The sequence below is a fragment of the Lathamus discolor genome, chromosome 3, assembly GCF_037157495.1.
Source record: "Lathamus discolor isolate bLatDis1 chromosome 3, bLatDis1.hap1, whole genome shotgun sequence".
NCBI lineage: Eukaryota > Metazoa > Chordata > Aves > Psittaciformes > Psittacidae > Lathamus > Lathamus discolor.
Window position 1 is genome coordinate 149234325 of NC_088886.1, and position 19634 is coordinate 149253958.

General features: G+C 41.7%; 1 protein-coding gene across 3 annotated transcripts in view; it reads right to left on the reverse strand.

The window, feature by feature from the left end:
* ADAM12 (ADAM metallopeptidase domain 12) overlaps window positions 1-19634 on the reverse strand; it is a 196764-nt gene that overhangs the window by 16748 nt on the left and 160382 nt on the right. For 2 of the 3 annotated variants that reach the window (XM_065672470.1, XM_065672472.1), the window contains 5 exons: window positions 18686-18863; window positions 13105-13194; window positions 11484-11679; window positions 2159-2267; window positions 1854-2052 (listed from right to left, as the gene is read on the reverse strand). In XM_065672470.1, coding sequence (XP_065528542.1) covers window positions 1854-2052; window positions 2159-2267; window positions 11484-11679; window positions 13105-13194; window positions 18686-18863 — 772 coding nt within the window. The remainder of the gene's footprint in view (window positions 1-1853; window positions 2053-2158; window positions 2268-11483; window positions 11680-13104; window positions 13195-18685; window positions 18864-19634) is intronic. The other variant, XM_065672471.1, reaches the window with a different exon arrangement.

Sequence of the window (19634 nt, forward strand, 5' to 3'; positions counted from 1 at the left end):
AGCACAGAACCTGGACCCAGGACAGCCCAAATATTCAACTGAGGACACTGATATACATGGGTTCATCATTGTTTTTCAGCAAAACTGAGACTTTCTTAAGAGTTTTTTTGGTGTTAATTACACACCAGCCATATTTAAAGTGTAATAATAATCTTATAGGAAACTAAAAAAATAACACATGCAAAGTAATTAAATTAGTTTTGTTTTCCAGTTATTAGGAGTAAACTTTACTCTGCCAACATAGCTGAAAATTGAGGTAAAGCAAGATTAGTACCATCTAATAACACCATCAAGGAATCAAACAACTGATGAAGATGTCAGCAATGAGATGGTACCCTACATGAATCTGAAAAAAGAAGAAATTAGGTCTGGAGTAACTGTTACCAGGCTATGCTGACCTCTCCCAAAAAAGGGTAAAAAAAAGGCATTGCACAATTTTGCTCATGTTTAACTGCAGTTCAATTCAGTAGTACTAAAATTCAGTCACAATAATTAGCATTAAGCAGGGAATAGTGTTGAAGGAGACGACAGGGAAGCTTAATCAGGGCACTTATCCCCTGGGGAGAAGAAAAAATGGAGAGGAAATTAGAGTGAATTGGCATCAACATGCACGCATGTAGAGAATATGGTCTGATTACAGCAGCATTCTCAATTCAAATATTCACAGTGCAGTAGCACACAGAATTTTGATCGCATTAAAATGGCTGCATTTCAAATTGGGTATCTTCAGCTCAGAAAACTCAAGAATATTTAAATTCATATTCTTAATCCGTAATACAAATGCACTAATGTCCTCCAAGTAAAACATACAATTTCGTAAGTATTAGCCTGTGTATTCTATAGTGTGTATGTGTATGATTAGATAGATTAGAAAGATTAAATACTCATTAGTAAAACATAATCGGGTGCTTTCCCAGCATTGAGTTTCCTTTGAAAAGACATTTTAGCACAGACTGACTTAGAAATGTTGTGAGGGTTGTTTTCTTGTAACAGAGCTGTGGTTCCACTAAGGCTATATTTTAAACCTGTTCCCAGTGCACTGTGATAATCCAACACGATTCAAAAGCATTCAGAAATTCAAAGGCTCACTTGAATTTACCACAAATTATCAAAGCAATTTTTCTTTCTTTCTGCAAGTTATCCACTGAGGGTATGGAAACTGTCTTCATTTCAACAGCTCTTGGGCTCCTTTCCATTCCTCCCTTCCTATAAACTCATGGCTGTCTCCCATCTTTCTCAGTTTCTTTTCTCACAAAAGAGAGGCTGAGAATGAGACAGCCATATGAAATCTGGATTATATTCACATTGGAAAATTCACAAAGTCTGTAAAATATGATTGCAAAAATCACCATTGGTGGCTGAACATCAATGGGTTTATCTTTTTTTCTAATGGCGCATACAGAGATAGCTTTTCCTGCAAGAAACTACAAGGGGGGAGAGCCAGAATCAGCAGATAGAACACATTTTGAGACTTAAAGTGAAGTTAATGTCAATTTTTTTCAATGCCATAGACTGGAAAATGAATACATTGAACTCCTCAGAAATTCATTAACAAGCCTGCACTCTTTTGCTGTACTTATTTTACAGAAAGCCTTTAGCCTACTTGGGCAGGTACTTGGGACTGTCTTCAAAAAGACAGTTTTAAACTTAAGCAACTTGTATTGCAACTGCAAATCTATAATCCAGAACAGTGGGCAGAAGGAGAGAGTAAAATGCTGAATCAGTGTGAGAATGAGCAATTCTTTTGTGGAAAGAAAGAAAACCCCGAAGCAAGACCCAGTCAGTTTAGTACAAAGAGCTTGGCAACATGAGGTAGTGATGTTCTCCTAGCTTGGAGTACTTCAGAATCTTACTTTTCCATCTTCACACTTGGTTCCTGAAAGCACAAGAGCAGGATCGGGCATATCATCACCCAAATACACGTGGGTACCACGGCACAGAATCTTGCCACCTTCCTGAAGTGGGATATTAGTTTCTATGGAAACAGCATTGGTACCGATTACAGGGCGATTTGCTCCTCCTTGACACTGGATTTTTCCACATTTAGCATCTCTGAAGGAGATAAATGAAACCAAAGATTAATTAAAGAGTTTTAAATGTTATATCTCTTTCCCACCACCCTTGAATCTCTTCCCATGTTTGTAGGGAGAGACCATACCTGGGTTCACATTTGGCAAAGGAGCTCTTGGAATCTTTGCCACAGTTGCCATAAGGATCACCAGCAGAATTGACTCTCTCAAAGCAGATCCCAGGAGCAGGTTTCGCACCTGAAACAAAACCTAATCAGAACTTTCATCTCATAGAAGGTGTTGTTAATAATTTTCTTTGAGCTCCACTGATGCTTTAGGGAAAGATGGGATGTGATCTGCATATTGATGAAGCACAACAAAACGGTTGTGCTGGATCAGCATGCTAATTGAAGAGCCTGAATGTGTGGGTTTTCCACTGTTGTTTGTCTCTCTTGGCAATGCTGAGCAACAGAAAATGCAGAACTCTTTTCTCTTTCAGAATCTCTCCAGATAACATCCCTCCTGTGAACCCTCCTCGGACACAAAAGCTTTTAGCAAATGCCAGATCTGGTTTGGTGAAGAAAGACACAGGCCATCTGGTGAGTTAACTCCCTTCTTTTTACAGCAGTCCACGTGGTTCTAGTGAGACCCACAAGAGCTGAAGCCAAAGGACATACTTCTTGAGGAAGGCCTTTTGCAGTGCAATTCAGAACAACAAGAAACTCCAAAAAAATCCAGTTGCAATTTGGAGTGTTATGTGTCTGTATAAACGTGACCACATTACATGGCAAAGAGCATATAAGACGCTGTCAACTCAAGCTGGGGAGGGGAAGGAAAACCATCCCCACCTTGATCCTCAGTAAATCCACTCCTGAAAGGCTGACTTGAAAGAAGGGTTGTTTCTACCATGGTGATACAAGTAGGAATCTGGGAAGACAGGCAGCATCTGGTTGTTATCTACTGCAGTCTTTTATGATGGAGACATATCCTAATGGCAAAGGAACTTCCCCAGTGGGAGTATACTGGAAATGTTTGTGCAGACAGATTACTCATCCCTGCATTACAGAAGTCAAAAGGTACTGTTAGAACATCTATTCTAATGTCTTATACAGACAGTCTCCTGTCAGTTTTCGCCCAGATTGTGACCAACAGTGTTATATCTTCTAGGGGAAGATACATGCATTCATCTGAAATATTTAAGAAGTAGAGGATCTACTTCCCCAGCTGCAACAATTCATTAGTCCATGTATTAGAATTTAATCCCTTTGTTTTATTGCGAAGTGTGGGTTTTATTTCTAGCCAATAATTACTGTTCCTTGCAAGATGAAGAGGCTCTTTGCTATGGCCCTTTACTACCCCATATTTTCTTTCCATGAAGATTACAAATAGCACAATCAATTAAATCATTGCCATTATTTCAACTACTCCAATAGGCAGACTTGCTTTGAGGACCCAAGATGGTAAGGAGATACATGGAATAAAACTCTGAACAGATACTTACAATTTTGTACTTTTGATAGATCAGCCAAACTAGACCAAAAAGAACTGGCAGCAAATGATGTGATAGCCTTAAGGCTGAGAATATACCATTTCTACAGTGTTCTCTGTTCCCTGATCTTTATCAGAGACAGAATATCTGAGTTAATGTTACATTTTTCCAAATGCATGAAGCCACTTCCAAGAGTGCACGTCTCTGACTGAGGGTAAAGCACATCATTTATTTAAACCATGCTGAAGATTTTATTTGAAAGCCTTCAGAAAGTAAGGGTTTTTTGTTTTATATTTATTTGTCCTCATTTTAAAATGAGGTCAAATTCCTGGAGAAGAAAACACAAATATGATTGTAAAACTCCCAGATAGTGTGGATCTTTTCACTAATAACTCCGAGATTAAAGCCTCAATTAATTATCTGCATTTCACAGTCAGAAGCTTGGCTAATGCTATATACTGCTGAACAGCAATCTAATGCTATTAAGGACAACTTGAAGAGGCTTAAGATGGCACTGTCTTCCCCTTCTAACATTTTTACATACTGAAACTGGAAAACTCGGGAAGGCAGGCACAGAAGGAACAGAATATGAGCTGTTGGTTCCCTGGAGAGCAGGACAAGAGCTTGAAATTCTTTGGTAGATTACGATCGAGCTTGCCGAGCTCAGAATATTTCTCAAATCTGGAACTATTAAAAGGGACTCACACAGGATTCTCTCACTCCTTTTCATTAAACCACAAGCCATAATCAAAAAACCAACCAAAGCATCCAGATAACACACTGTGCAAAAAACAAAAGTAAAATTTCCATTATCAGCATGTTGATTCCTCCTCATCTTTCCAGGGCAGGCACATTAACTATTCAGCTTGATACAAACATTAACATGTGCATATACTATGCCAGCTTTAAAAGGGAAGGGAAAGAAAAAACATGCTGCAAGCAAGAGGCCAAGTAAAATTGCTTTTTCTCCTGCATCTGTCTTGCTTAGACCTACCTAGTCAAAGGAATACCCCATCTACCATTATCATACATAATTGCTATGGATCTTGTTTTTACTTAGTTGGGAGCCTTGCGCCCCACCTAGTTCAGCCCATGGCATATCATTGCAATGACTGGAGGCTTCCTTGGAGATGTGGCAGCAGCATCCCAGAGCACAGACGTGTTCCCCTGAGCGTTGTGTGGCTCTGAAAGCTGCCAAGAGCAAAATGAATGCTCATGTCCTGTGCCAAAGACTCATTTAAGAAACGGTGTTAAAAAGAGAAAGGGCTCAGTGAAATATTAGGAGAGTTGAAGGTATTTATCTTCTTCTTTCACCCGGTGAAACTTTTTTGTTTGGTTGTTTTTTTTATGAAGTCAAGTGCTCTACGCATGATGGAAAGCAGCCTGCAGGAAGAACACATCTGCAGCATCCTTGCAGGGCTCAGACAGTGAGTTTTAACTCCAACCAATAACACTTGACAAGAAAAAAGATCTCATGGAGTACAAAAAAATGTTCCCCTGCCAGCTCGGAGCAGTTTGTATGAAAACACCTGGTACCCAATGATCATCTGCAGCTTGGAAACCATCATCTAGCTTCAACTCCCATTTTTGGTATCAAACCAAAGCACGTTGCTGCTAGGGAGTCAGATGGCTGTTCCCTCTCCTGACTGGTTTCTCTCAATATTTGGACTATTTTACAGATGAAAACATAGCAGAGTGTAAGAAGCTGAACAGATGGAGCTACCAAGTTAAAAGGATGCTTAAGGAAGAAAATTGTAATGTGTTTCTGGAGGAAACCCATTTATCATGATTGCTCCATATTAACTGAAGCAGAAAGTCCTGTCTTTCTCTGTTTTCCTACCTCCATAGGCAAAGGCAAAATGATTTGTGAAAGATTTCCAGTGGTTATTAAGTCCTTTGAGCTGAATGAACAAAGTTTATTTCACTTTGCTATTGATAATTATGGTATTGTGACCCTATAATTAAGGTCCTGTCAGCTTTTCCATGCCAAGCCTTATTCAAGGGATTAATTCAGCTGTTTGAAATTGCAGGCAGTCAAAGCTCACCACTGCAGTTGTCAGCCTGGAGAGTTTTTTTTCCCCCTTCAAATGTGTAAATTGACGAGCCCATTTCTTTCCCTCTATGGTTGCAAGAAAAGAGATGTTTTACACTTTTGGAAGTGATACAGAAATGCTGTGTCATTGCAGATCAGCTCAAGACCCGCTGCAATAAGAAAACACTGTCATGAGCTCCTGAAAGAGAAGAGAGGAATTTCTGACCATGGTGCTGATTCCAGGAACACAGAAACAGCCGCTACCAGGCTGACAGTGGAAAAGCAAGATATTGCAGCTCAGTTCCCAACACTGTCTCAACACTTACTTAAAAGAATTATAGAGCTTTTATGGGTGTGGAGAGCAAACCCCCCCCAACCTCCTGAAGCTCTATTGCTCAGGATATGCCAACTAGCCCCATGAACAACTGTACAAATATAAGCATAAAAATACAGTTCTCTGCCATGTGATTTGCACCTGGATTTCACATCTCACGCAGTTCATTTTACTGCACTTAATGGTGCAAAGCAAACTTTCCATAAGCTCCCCATGGCCTCTCTCTTCATCCAGGTGATCCCTGTTGTTATGTGTGTGTAAGAATGAGATGGGGTTGAGCTGTTAGATTTTGCATTTAAGGATTATGCTAGTTTTGACTACCTCTGAGAATACAAATGTCTTTCAGATCTTCAAAAGAAAAGACCTGGCCATAAATATGTGATGATCAGAACACTTAGAATCATAGAACAGCTAGGGTTGGAAAGGACCTTAAGATCATCAAGTTCCAACCCCCCTGCCATGGGCAGGGACACCTCACACTAAACCATCCCACCCAAGGCTTCATCCAACCTGGCCTTGAACACTGCCAGGGATGGAGCATTCGTAACCTCCCTGGACAACCCATTCCAGTGCTCAGCACCCTGACAGTAAAGAACTTCTTCCTTAAATCCAATCTAAACTTCCCCTGTTTAAGTTTGAACCCGTTACCCCTTGCCCTGTCACTACAGTCCCTGACAAAGAGTCCCTCCCCAGCATCCCTACAGGCCCCCTTCAGATACTGGAAGGCTGCTCTGAGGTCCCCACGCAGCCTTCTCTTCTCCAGGCTGAAAAGCCCCAACTTTCTCAGCCTGTCTTCATACGGGAGGTGCTCCAGTCCCCTGATCACAGAATCACAGAATCACAGAATCACAGAATCACAGAATCCCAAGGGTTGGAAGGGACCTAAAAAGATCATCCAGTCCAACCCCCCTGCAAGAGCAGGGTAACCTACAGTACATCACACAGGAACTTGTCCAGGCGGGCCTTGAATATCTCCAGTGTAGGAGACTCCACAACCCCCCTGGGCAGCCTGTTCCAGTGCTCTGTCACTCTTACAGTAAAGAAGTTCTTCCTGATGTTAACGTGGAACTTCCTATGTTCCAGTTTACACCCATTGCCCCTTGTCCTATCACTGGATATCACTGAAAAAAGCCTAGCTCCATCATCCTGACACCTACCCTTCACATATTTGTAAACATTGATGAGGTCACCCCTCAGTCTCCTCTTTTGCAAGCTAAAGAGACCCAGCTCCCTCAGCCTCTCCTCATAAGGGAGATGTTCCACTCCCTTAATCATCTTTGTGGCTCTGCGCTGGACTCCTTCAAGCAATTCCCTGTCCTTCTTGAACAGAGGGGCCCAGAACTGGACGCAATATTCCAGATGCGGCCTCACCAAGGCTGAGTAGAGGGGGAGGAGAACCTCTCTTGACCTACTAACCACTCCCTTTCTAATGCACCCTAAGATGCCATTTGCCTTCTTGGCCGCAAGAGCACATTGCTGGCTCATGGTCATCCTCCTATCCACCAGGACCCCCAGGTCCCTTTCCCCTTCACTACTTTCCAGCAGGTCAACCCCCAACCTGTACTGGTACATGGGGTTGTTCTTCCCCAGATGCAAGACTCTACACTTGCCCTTGTTAAATTTCATCAAGTTTCTCCCCGCCCAACTCTCCAGCCTGTCCAGGTCTCGCTGAATGGCAGCACAGTCCTCTGGTGTGTCAGCCACTCCTCCCAGTTTTGTGTCATCAGCAAACTTGCTGAGGGTGCACTCAGTTCCCTCATCCAGGTCATTGATGAAAATATTAAACAGCACCGGTCCCAGCACCGACCCCTGAGGAACTCCACTAGTCACAGACCTCCAGCTAGATTCTGCGCCATTGACCACAACTCTCTGCCTTCTTCCTTTCAACCAGTTCTCGATCCACCTCACTACTTGATCGTCAACACTGGAGAATGCGGGCAACGATCCCGCTACCTCTCGCATGCCAAGCAAGCGCTCTACCATTTGAGCTAATTCCCCTCCCCTACTTTGATTTTACTGATTTGAAATCTTCATGGTAAAGTAGTGTTTTTGCAAAAACCAGTTAACAATGGCTTGGTCTGCTAACTTAGAGAGGAAGCCCACCTATTTTGCCTATAGGGTTGTACCTCGGAAAAAAACTGCAAAGCTCTTACCCCAGTGGTAGACCTTTGTAACAAGTATTGACATTAAAATTAAGATCATTGCTGCTTAAACAAATGGCCATACCTATGCAATAAATTCAAGTATGTTCTAATTATTATGTCAATGGCTGCTACCGCCTCCTCAAAGTCACTGGTTTTTATCTTAGTGGGGAAACACATAGAATAGAATCATAGAATAGTTAGGGTTGGAAAGGACCTCAAGATCATCCAGTTCCAACCCCCCTGCCATGGGCAGGGACACCTCACACTAAACCATCCCACACAAGGCTCTGTCCAACCTGGCCTTGAACACTGCCAGGGATGGAGCACTCACAACCTCCCTGGGCAACCCATTCCAGTGCCTCACCACCCTAACAGCAAAGAATTTCCTCCTTATATCCAATCTAAACTTCCCCTGTTTAAGTTTTAACCCGTTACCCCTTGTCCTGTCACTACAGTCCCTGATGAAGAGTCCCTCCCCAGCATCCCTATACAGGGAAACACACTGACAGACATCTCCTTTCCTTCCCTCAGGAGTCATTTTCCTGTCAATGCAGAAAATAACATGAGTCAAAAATTGAGAACCTTCTATTCTTTGGTAATCAATAATTTCTCTCTCTTAAGTGACTTTATCTGTGTATCTAGTTGCTCCCAGAAAATGCCAGTGGAGTCCCAGACATTACATAAACGTACATTGATTGTAGTCCAGCTATTATCAATAGGTCAGATCAGTGCAATCCGGTATTTCTGAATATGAAACAAAGAAGGCCACAAGCAATTCATGCATGTTGCTCTTTAAGGATATGAATTAAGGTAAGAGAGAGAGAGATTTGTGAGTTCTGGGAGCAGACTTGAATGAATGTAGTCTTTAAGAAGAATTTGTGGTGTTTTCAGAGATGGTCCCCAGGTGCTCCTCCCCTCTTTCACACGAAGCTTTCCATGCTATTGCAGTTGGGGAATAACAAAACATATTCCCTTATTTGATTTGAATTTATCTGTTGAAAGTAAAAAAAAAATCCCTTCAGGAAATGCAAATACTTCTTTCTGGAAACAGGCTCCTATTGGTTATCCTGAAGTAAACAAGCTCTGACAGTGCTCATCATTTCTCTTTAACTACATCTAAAAATATGAAGATTGATGTTTATCATTGGGCTACTGGACATCTGTAGCCTGATGAATAAAGGAAGATATACAAAAGAAGATATTGATAACGAATTTAACATACTGAATATTATTTTAAAAGAAGTTATCGTATTTTGTTCTGCATGGCTTTCTCCAACTGGGAAGAAGAAAAAAGGGAATTAATGTAAATGATTGTGAGCAGGTTTTTCTTTAAATATAGATTATTTTTTCAAAAACCCCACTCTTCTTCACTACACACACACACATTGTTAACAACAATTCTAATCAATTACAAGAATACGTAAAAGGTTGAAATGCATCTTTTTGATAGGAAGTCCAGAGACAACATCTTCAAACATCAAGCCCCTCTTTCTTCTGCAAGCAAAGCTGGAAAGAAAGATTTTATATCTCTACCATTATGTTTTTCCAACTCATGGCCCAACTAGCCCCATTCCTATTCCACCCCACATCTACTCATACCCCAACCAGACAAAGTGTGATCAAACAGCAGATATTAACATCCATAGTCTTTAAATCCAGAATAGAGGCCTTGGTTTTTGCTTGAATCCTATCTGCTACACTGTTTGAGGGTTTATTTTACTGGCATTATTTCCAATTTATGCTTCCAAAAATGTGATGAGAATTAAGCCTTTCAGTTCAGGTTTGGTAATGTCCCATCCTCCCTTTCAAAATCTCTATCTTTGGGTATTCCCAAGACAAATAAAGGTATTCCACTTAAAGTGGTTTCGAACTCTGTTCCTAACAAAATCATCTTTCTCATAAGCAGACCTCTGAAGCCTCAACCACTGGAGACTCCACACACAGCAGCGCCCATATTTAATAGTCCCAAGAATGAAGACAAGAAAGAATTAAGGGAGCCCAGGGGGTTTGGAGGACTTGCTGCATTAGGAAACAGACATGGCAAGGGAGTTGCAAGAATTCAGCTCCCTGACCTTTAGCTGAATTTTTCTTAGCATCTGAAATCATTAGCAGCCTGACTGAGCATCTTTCCGTGGCATGGGAAACTGGTCATGAGGAGATTTTTGCTTTATACAAGAGAAAATGTCTCTGTATCCAGGGGATTAGAAATCCCAGTATGACTGACTGGAGGCTATAATTGTGCATGCCTATGTGAGCTCATATTACCTCTGTGATGCGACAGGGATTCAGAGGAGTGTATCAGACGCATGATTCGTTCCACATGAGGAGTTTGATTTTGAACTGAATCTCCTCTAACAGATTCTTAGACCCATATGACCAAGCTAACCTGTTGTCTGCATCAGTGGCATTAGTTCTTGACATGTTTTCATTCTTCTTTAAATAAAACATAAATTCTTCAATAGACTTCTGATGAGGGTTTTGGCCAAGGGAAGCATCTATGTGTCAGTATATTGACCTGTGTGTTTCGGCACAGAGTTAAAGGCAGAGAGATACTGACTTGAAAGAAGCTATGGGAGCTGAAAAAGTTAGTTTAAAAGAAATAGTTAAATCTATCTCTAAATAATGCTCCTCCTCAGGAGAGGTAAAAGTGGTTTTCCCATTTGAGAGTGGGGTAAGTGAGATGAAAGATGACTTATTCCCAGCGATGCAGGATGTGATAATAAAATGCAGAATTAATACTTGCGTTGCTAGACTATCTTAAGGTCCTTTCCAACCCTAACCATTCTATGATCCTACGACTCTATTTCAGTGGGAGGGCCACAGGAAAGGTGAATGGATTTCCTGGGATATCATCCATTTAGGCTAACCCAAGACCTCATGCTATCAGAGTTTTGCAAAAAGAAAGTGAATTACCATGGAGAATAAAATCTCTTTTTTCCTCAGTGGATAATCTGCATACGCAAGTCAGGAGACAGGTTTACAGGTAACACCAATCAATAAAATATACACAATGATCCAACAATTTTATGTTAATATCAAATACTCAACTCTATTTTGGGGTGTAGACAGACATACATGTTTTGCAGATGAGCAGTTTAGAGCACAGAAGGAAGCTTACACACCAGTCAGAAAAGGGATGTGGTTTCAACCTGTCAAAACCATTCAGCACTTTGCAAGATGACATAAGGCCATATCAAAGTCAAAGTTAAATGATTTGTCTAAGTTCACCTTGCCATTTGCTGCAGTGCTGCAGAATGAACTTAGTTACTGTTGCTCTCCACCTCCTGCTGCAGGAAATGAACATGACTGCAAATCAAGGATAAAATGATTCGCAAAATGATTCCCTCATTATTCAGTTCTCCCTTTCAGAGAAAGAATAGATGCAGATTGGTACTGTATAAAACTCCTCCAAATCACAAGGTTTTTTTGTCCCCAAGTCTATCTCATAAACAGATCTCCTGGTTCTCAGACTCACCTTGGCCCCAGAGTGTGATGCACTGCTGCTCATGGGTCTGACATATGCCATTGTAGCAGTAGCCATCCACCCTTTGGCATGCATGCCCATCATGCAGGTACACATTAGCTGGGCAGTGAGGGCTGGCTCCTGTGCAGAACTCTGGCAGGTCACAGGAATTACTTGACTCTCTGCAGGAAATCCCTGCTGGTTTTAACTGCAAAACAAAGAATAACTTTAACTGCTGTACTTCCAATCAATGAGAGCTATGCAGTGGTATAACCCAAGCAGCACACGAACAGCTTTTTCCACTGGCTTTGCACCAACTGACCGCAGAGGACAGTGTAAGGATTATGCAGCAATCTAAAGACATTTATTTGGCATGTGTTGTGAAGGGTTTGTCTGGAAGGAGGGCCGAACTGAAGCTAGAGCTGCAAACATGGCTCATATGGCTTGGGTTAGAAAGCAAACACAGGGTTTTGTTCATTTTCAAATAGGAACCAAAGTTTTCAGCATGCCTCCTTCAATCACACCTAAACACCTGGGCACAAAACCATTGTGGGCTATAGTGCCAAGGATGCTCTATAGCAAAAAAAGACCAGAAAAGTCAGAGAAGAAACATTTTTATGCCTGCGGCTGTAACAACGCTGCAGTGACCAGGGCAGCCAGCTGACCACGTAACATTACATTACATCTTATGTTATGGCTCACAAGGATACCAGCCCATTTGACTCTGGATTCAGCTTCCTGGGATGGAGGTGCATTTCCTCATGGAAAAGTCACTCTGTCGTGGGCATCAAGATCGTCTTCAACTTAATTATACAACTAGTCCATGTAAGTGTTCCTGTCCTGTCCTGATTTTGCTGGATAACTACATTATTTCAGAGCTGAAGGCAACCAGTAGGCAATGGTGGAATGTGCCAATCTGAACATTCGCTGATCAACAAGAACCACAAAAGATGGGTGTGCTCTGGGAGCAGCACTGAATTTTAACTGCATCACCACAGAGCCTTTGGTTAAAAGGGAAAAAGACATAAAGATTGATTTTGCTAAAAAGAATTTGCTGGCTGTTTTGATAGCTTGCTGCTACTGAGCTTTTAGGCAGATGGTTGCCACTGACACAATGGAAACATGCTGAATGCTTTATTAGCCCATATGCAAGAGATGGGCTGAGAATTCAAGAAGGTAAACACCTTCAGCAAGTTAGCTTTTATAGTAAGTTAGGAGTCCATGATAGCTGATGATCCGCCATTAAAAATACATATGCTGCTGATAGAATTAATATTTTAAGAGTCTTCTCCTAAAAAGTGGCTGGCATTTACTGACTGCTCACCAGAGCACAACATGAAAAGCATGACAAGAAATCAAAGCATACAAAAGTTCATGGAAAAGGAGAGGTTTTGCATGAGCAGGTGAAGGGGCTACAAACAGCACAGACACCATTACAAGACTGTGTTGATCTGCTCTTTCCATAACTGTTACAACTTGAGAGGTGTTTTAATTGCCTACAAGAAATGCGAGTGTCTTAATGCTTAATGATACCAATTTGATTGTTCTCCATCCTTGCTTACTGCTCTGCAGTTGGGAGGATTATGGAATTCTACCCGCCCAGTATAGGTAAGAAAGGTTTCCGCTGGTTCACCTGGCAGTCTTCGCAGCAAAGTCCATGCGCACACACTGCTCCCGGTTTCAAAGTACAGGTAGTTGCATTACAGCACCGGTTTGTACATTCCTAGATGGAGGATAAATTTAGAGCAGACAACTTTGAGTCACAATGAGCTGTAAATCAAGAGGCTGCCTATAGCTCCGCCAAGAAGAGCAAGGCATGAAAGGCATGAATTATGCATGAAAGTCTATAACTTGATTTAAACAGTCTTGTCTGTCCTTAGCTTCAACAAGCACAATAATTGTAGTAAAACCAGAGCAGCCATTGAGGAAGGCTGGTTTATTCTAGCTATGGATCTAATCCCAAATACCACAAACAACTCAAGTATGCTGATACCAATCCTGATACAGCAGTATGGTATCTTATTTCCACAAAAATCAGTGGAATGATTCCATTGCGTCCCGTGAGGATTCAGGACCTGTTTTGCAGTTACTGAGCATCATGACTACAGCTCTCTGTTTTGTGATAGTTCCTCACCAGACTTCTGTATTGTGTGGGGACTGGTAGCTGCCACAAAGAAAGATGATGACATGTAATGTCTTATCAGGGTATCAGTAATAGAGCTTTGAGAAATAAAATGAGTATGAATTCCACTCTCACAGATACATCCCAATTTCACACACACAGATTAGATGGTGGCATGTGTGGGCTTCTGCAAACTTTCTTCTCAGTAGAACAAGCTAGTAGGAAAATAATGGATTTGTTTTTCCAAGATGATGCTCACAAGCTGCAAGTTACATCAGCTGTGTTGGAATCTCATCTCTCCCTAACAAAAATAGCAGCAGACAAAATTGCTCTTCAGCTGTGTTAAGACAGTTTGACTTAACAAGGGATCACTAACAATATAGGGAACACAGGAGAAATAAGTGGGTTAGAATGATGTTCACACCCTCTTCTTACTTTATTGGCTTTTGCAAAGCTTTCCAACTAGATGAGAAGGCTACCACTGCACTCACAAATGAACAGCAAAACGATTCTTAGCATTTCACTGTGTTCTTAGATAACATCTGCCTGAATACACAAAGCCAACTGCGCCGCTCTGAAGCAGTGGAACAACTTCCTGCACCTATTTTGGATCATGCCGGAAGGCAGCAGGCTACGCAAGTGTTTCTTTGCAGCTGCTGCGTTTAAGAAGCAACGCTCCTCTGCACAGAAGCACAGTTTGTGAATTCACCTCAATAGCAATCTGAGAGCGGAGGAAAGCAATGTCAGTCCAACTAATGTACTTCTGACAGTCAGCCTCCATACCCCATCATCTAGCCGTATACCAGTCAGCCAACGAAAGCAATCGGCATTCCACAGGCGGACTGGGGTAAAGACACAGCTCTTTGAATGATGTTGCCGCAGCCTCTGAAATTTCCAATAGCTCACTCACTTATTACCCATTGTAGGGAATGAGCTCGGTAAAAGGTTTTTGTGCCTGGGCTATTAAATTGTCGGGAATGGTTTTAATATAAACAGGAAAGCAAACAAAAAGCTCAGAAGGCTTTTGCAGGCTGGAGGCTGCCACCCGAAAGTACTGCTGTGTTGTAGCTTATTACTATTAGTTGTTATTGATAACCAAAGCAATAATGGGAGTGGGTTTCTTAGTGTAGGTCTCCTGGGCTCATCAGAGCATCTCAAACACATTGACAATACTAGCATCACCTACACGATGCCAGGTACACCTTGTTTTCACCCCGTCTTCTCTAAGAACACAAGACAGACCACATTGGGTCAGCCTATAACACTTCTAGCCTTGTGTCCCCGAGAGCAGCCAGCAGAAGATGCTGAAGAACACGAATGTGAACACACGTACATGATACCTTCCTAGTCGGGCTTTCCTTGGCTCCACGGGCACTTTTAGCAACTGCAGCATTCAGTGGAAAGGAACTGGAACACACTCTGGGGAGCAGATCCTTCTGCTAGTTTGAAACCTCCCATTTTCTACCTTCATGTGCACAGTTCTTGTTGGAGACAATCTCTGCTTTCTCACTCTTTCCATTTCACTCACAATTTTATCAGCTTCTATTGTGTTTTCCTTCATTTTCTTCCTTTTCAACCCAGAGCCCCTCCAAAACTTTCAGCCACCTTATTGCTTTTCTTTCAGCCTTTTTCATTCTGCTTTATCCTTCCTGAGATCAGGGAGGGGTAGGAAAAAGCTGCACATGCAGTTTCAGACTCAGCGCAGTGCAGATTTATAGAGGCCTACTGGTGCTTTGTTTTGTTTTCCTATTTCTTTCTTAGTAATTTCTAACAGCCTATTTACCTTTTAGACCACTCTTGAGCAGGGAGCTGACATTTTCATGAGACTATTTATTGCAATATGAAGTCTTGTTCCTCTACGGTCAGAGTCAGCTCAGAGTCCATCATCTTATATGTGATGTTTGGAATGTGCACCCCCCCACACTGAATCCCATTTGTCATCTTAATGCCCAGTCCAGCTGTCTCAGAAGGTTCTGCTGCAGCTCTTCACAGCCAGCTCTTGTCTCTACCATTCTAACTAATATCATCAGCAAATTCAAGACTATTCTTCTTCCCAGGCTGTTTATGAATATGCTGAATTGTGTAGTCCCCACAACACATCTCATGGATACATCGCAGCAAATCTCCCACTGCATGAAATGGATGCCTTATACCCGATTGTATTTCCTATCTTTTAACCCATTTTTTGCCCATACAATATTCTTTCATCCTACAGCTGCTGAGTCTCCTAAAGAGGCTTTGGTCTAAAGCCTCTCTGAACTCCTAACAGGCTGCACTAACAGCATCAGTCCTATCCATCCACTTGTTAAGTCCTTCAGAGCACTGTGCTAAGTTTGTAAGACAAGATTTCCTGGCACAAAAGCTGTATTGACTCATCCCTGGCATGTCACAGCTGTTCAGGCACTAGCTCTTAATTACATTTGGAAGCAATTTGTCTGACTTCTGATTTACCAATTTGTACTTTTCTCGTCCCCCTTGCAGCCTATTATAAGATTAGCCACATCTGTCACCTTTTACTTCTCAGGGACCAAGGAACTGTTTTCTTCTCCTCCTTCTATCTTTCCATTAACCCTCCTTTCACAGACACTGTAGCACATCAGATGTTTTTTGGTAATATGATCTAATATTAAGTCGGATCTTAATTGGTAATATCATCCTGGGCTGGGTCTTACACTTTTGGTCTGGTGGTGGGCCTGCCACCATCATTGTACTCAAGATGACAGCCAGCGGTTGATGAATATGAGACCATAGTGTGGATATAGGTGGTCAAACAGTCCCTACTGCATTAGCATTTCCCAAGTCCACTGAAGGGTGGGATGTGTGCTACAGTCATGACCCTGCACCCTCATAAATCCATTGCTGTCCTACTGATAAGAAGCATAGACCTCAATGCAAGGCTAATATTTTACTTAAAGGAGAAATACCCTTATCAACCACCTACATCTACATATTCAGACTGATATTTCAGAGAGTCTTAGAATGGTTTGGGTTGGAAGGGACCTTAAAGCTCATCCAGTTCCAACCCCCTGCCATGGGCAGGGACCCCTTCCACTGGAGCAGCTTGCTCCAAGTCCCTGTGTCCAACCTGGCCTTTACCTCTTCCTACTCTCAGAAGATGTTTTCTTCAACTTGCCATGGTCTTGCTCCACAGGACCACAGACATCTGTCCTCTTGCTATTTGTGGCTCTGAAGATAACCCTGCAAACTGTCACGTCCCTTATGGCTCTGCTCAGCACCCTAGCTTTGTTTTATCATAGCCTGGCTTTGTTTCTGGTCACTGTACCATGACAGCCCCCACTGATGTTACTAATGAGTTGCACATAGCCACATCCAAACATCTCACTTCTGCCCTCTTTTCTATTCTCTTCAACTCTGCCTGTCCAGTGTTTTATCCCCACCTGAATGATGAATTCAAATTAAATATCGTCAAGAGAGGAAAGGTCACATGCAGAGATCTCCTCTATTTAAATAAGCAGCAAAGCTCCCTTGACTGTACCATAGAGCCAGAGATTTGTTTATAGACCCTTCCATTGTCTCTCTTCCTTCCCTGCATATGATATTCTCACCCCAGTCACACCATGAGATTTGATACCATTTTTGAGGAGAAAATATTGTCAATTCTTCTGTTCTGATACAAGGTATTTAATTCTGATCACTGATAAAATGCTGCTAGCATGCCTTACTGTACAGCTTTCTACGCCATCAAATACTGCAACACTACTGACAAAACTCAGCTGGTATAAATGACTGGGCACTGAATTATTAACAAATCTGATGGGGTTTCTGGTACCACTCAGCATATTGCAGTAAATTCCATATTAATTTTAATTGGGCCCAAGCTGCAGTTTCCCAATATAAGTAAAAAGGAAAAACGTAGAAAGAAGAGGCAAAACAAGTCAGTGCTTGCTGATGTTAAGTGGCTTTGACTTGAAAAGGTATCACTAGCATTCAAAAATGAAAAAGAGAAAGATAACTGGGTTAGAAAGACATTTGCAAGCTGCTTGCACTCTATTGACTTTAAACAAGATAAGCCTGCTTCCTCCAACCTTGTTACCCTGAAGAATGAGTGAACTGTCAGGAAATCCTTATGGCTTGTGTAAATCCAATACACTGCATAGTAAGGATACAGCAATATCTCGCTGTTTTAACTGCCCTGATCTATTTTGTCTGCAGAACCATATTTATCACAGGAAGCAGATCCTCATCTACTGATATATTTAATTCAGGTCATCTGAGAGAAGTTCAATATAACCAATAAGTATGGGATGCCAAAGGGATAAGGATGTCAGTTCAGATATTTACTTGACCCCCCCTCCAGGTTTTCCTATCACCTCCTGATCTGAGTGGTCTTCTGACACATTCACTAAACTAAATGGAACAATCTCTGAAGTAGTAGCAACCTTTTGGGGAGGTGGTAAATACTATTTCTGTTAGCAAGGTTATTGGCTAACAGCAAAGAAAAACCTCATAGTGAAGGAGGGAAAGGTCTTGGACCTAAAAACTGAAGCTGTCTGCAAGGAAATATATACTTAGCTAATAGTAAGTTGTATACAAGTATTTATATTGATTAATATAAGAGTGGCTTCTCACATACGGAAACAAACCTTCCTCCTATATCTTGGATGGGGCTTAGAGCAACCTGGCCTAGTGGAAGGTGTCTCTGCCTGTGGCAGGGGGTTGGAACTGGATGAGCTTTAAGGCCTTTTCCAATCCAAACCAGTCCAGGATTCTATGATTCTATGAAATTTAACTTAAGTTTTGCTTCTTAGCTATTACTTAGAAGAATTTCTGTTGCCGGTAACATGACAGTTAGCAATGGATAGTCTGTTGGAGAAGCCATGAGAGTTTGCTCTCCAGTGGGGGATCAAGCACATTATTAACTAAAGCCCTGCCTGAACTTGAGCAACTCAAGTGCAAGCCAAGCAGAAAATCCCTGCATTTCTGAGGACTTTGAGGTTTAAGCTGATAAGACAGAAGCAGAAAAGGAAGAGTTTTGTTTCACACTAAATAGTGTTAAGCATGCCAAACCAATTCTTTACTGCTAAAAACCTGCAGACAGGAGGTGAGCAGCAATTCGCAGGTGGTGTCTTACATCAGGCTCCCCGCAGTCGCACTCCTCTCCGTCTTCCACATAGCCATTCCCACACTTCTGTCCACCAAAGGACTCCTTGACTTCAGGCAAGTTAAACAGACACATTCCCACTCCTTTTTCCAGGCTGTTCTCCAGGTCCTTTCTACTGCAGCTACTGAATACCATGGGAAATGGATAGCTAGAAGAAAAGTACACAAAGATAAAAAGAAAGGGAGTATTATCAGATGAAAACATCTTTCTTCTGTCACACTGGTGACCTTTTAGCACATCTGTGCAATAACAAGAAGCTTGTGTTGATTTTTTTAACCCTTCGACATAGGATGGAGATATAACAATTTGCTGTAAAATTGAGCCAAAGACCTTTATAATAATTTCTGACTATGAGTAAGGGAATTTCCATCTTTTTCACTTAAATTTGTAGCTGCTGTTAAGGATTGGAAGTGTTCACATTTGTAATTCCTTCTCCCTCTTCTGCATAAGTAGCTGTAATGCTAATTTTGATCATGAACCTAAAGAAATGCTGGGCTTGCAAGGAGGATGCCTGCATTTACAGGACTGCAGATCGTCCTAATCCTTCTTGGAAAATTCAGCCTCAAGTGGCAAATTAATTCATCTTGCTCTGCAGCACAGCAAAATCCCTGCTTTTTTCAGGAAAAAAAAGAAGAGAAAAACCACCACGTTACTTGATAAGAGCCTGCTTCTGCAATTCATCAAAGTCGAGCTTGGGAACTACATGACTAAAGCAAATACAGTTCTTATTTTGAATCAGGATGACTGTAAAGACACAAATGAAAATGACCATTTTTAAATTCATATTTGGAGAGCAGGATCTGGCCCTACTCTGCAGGCACAGAGCGGCTTTGATTTCTTTTGCAAAATACATGGACGATGTCAGCAAAATGATCTGATATAATACAAATATCACCAGATAATCTGTGGTTTTCTGTTT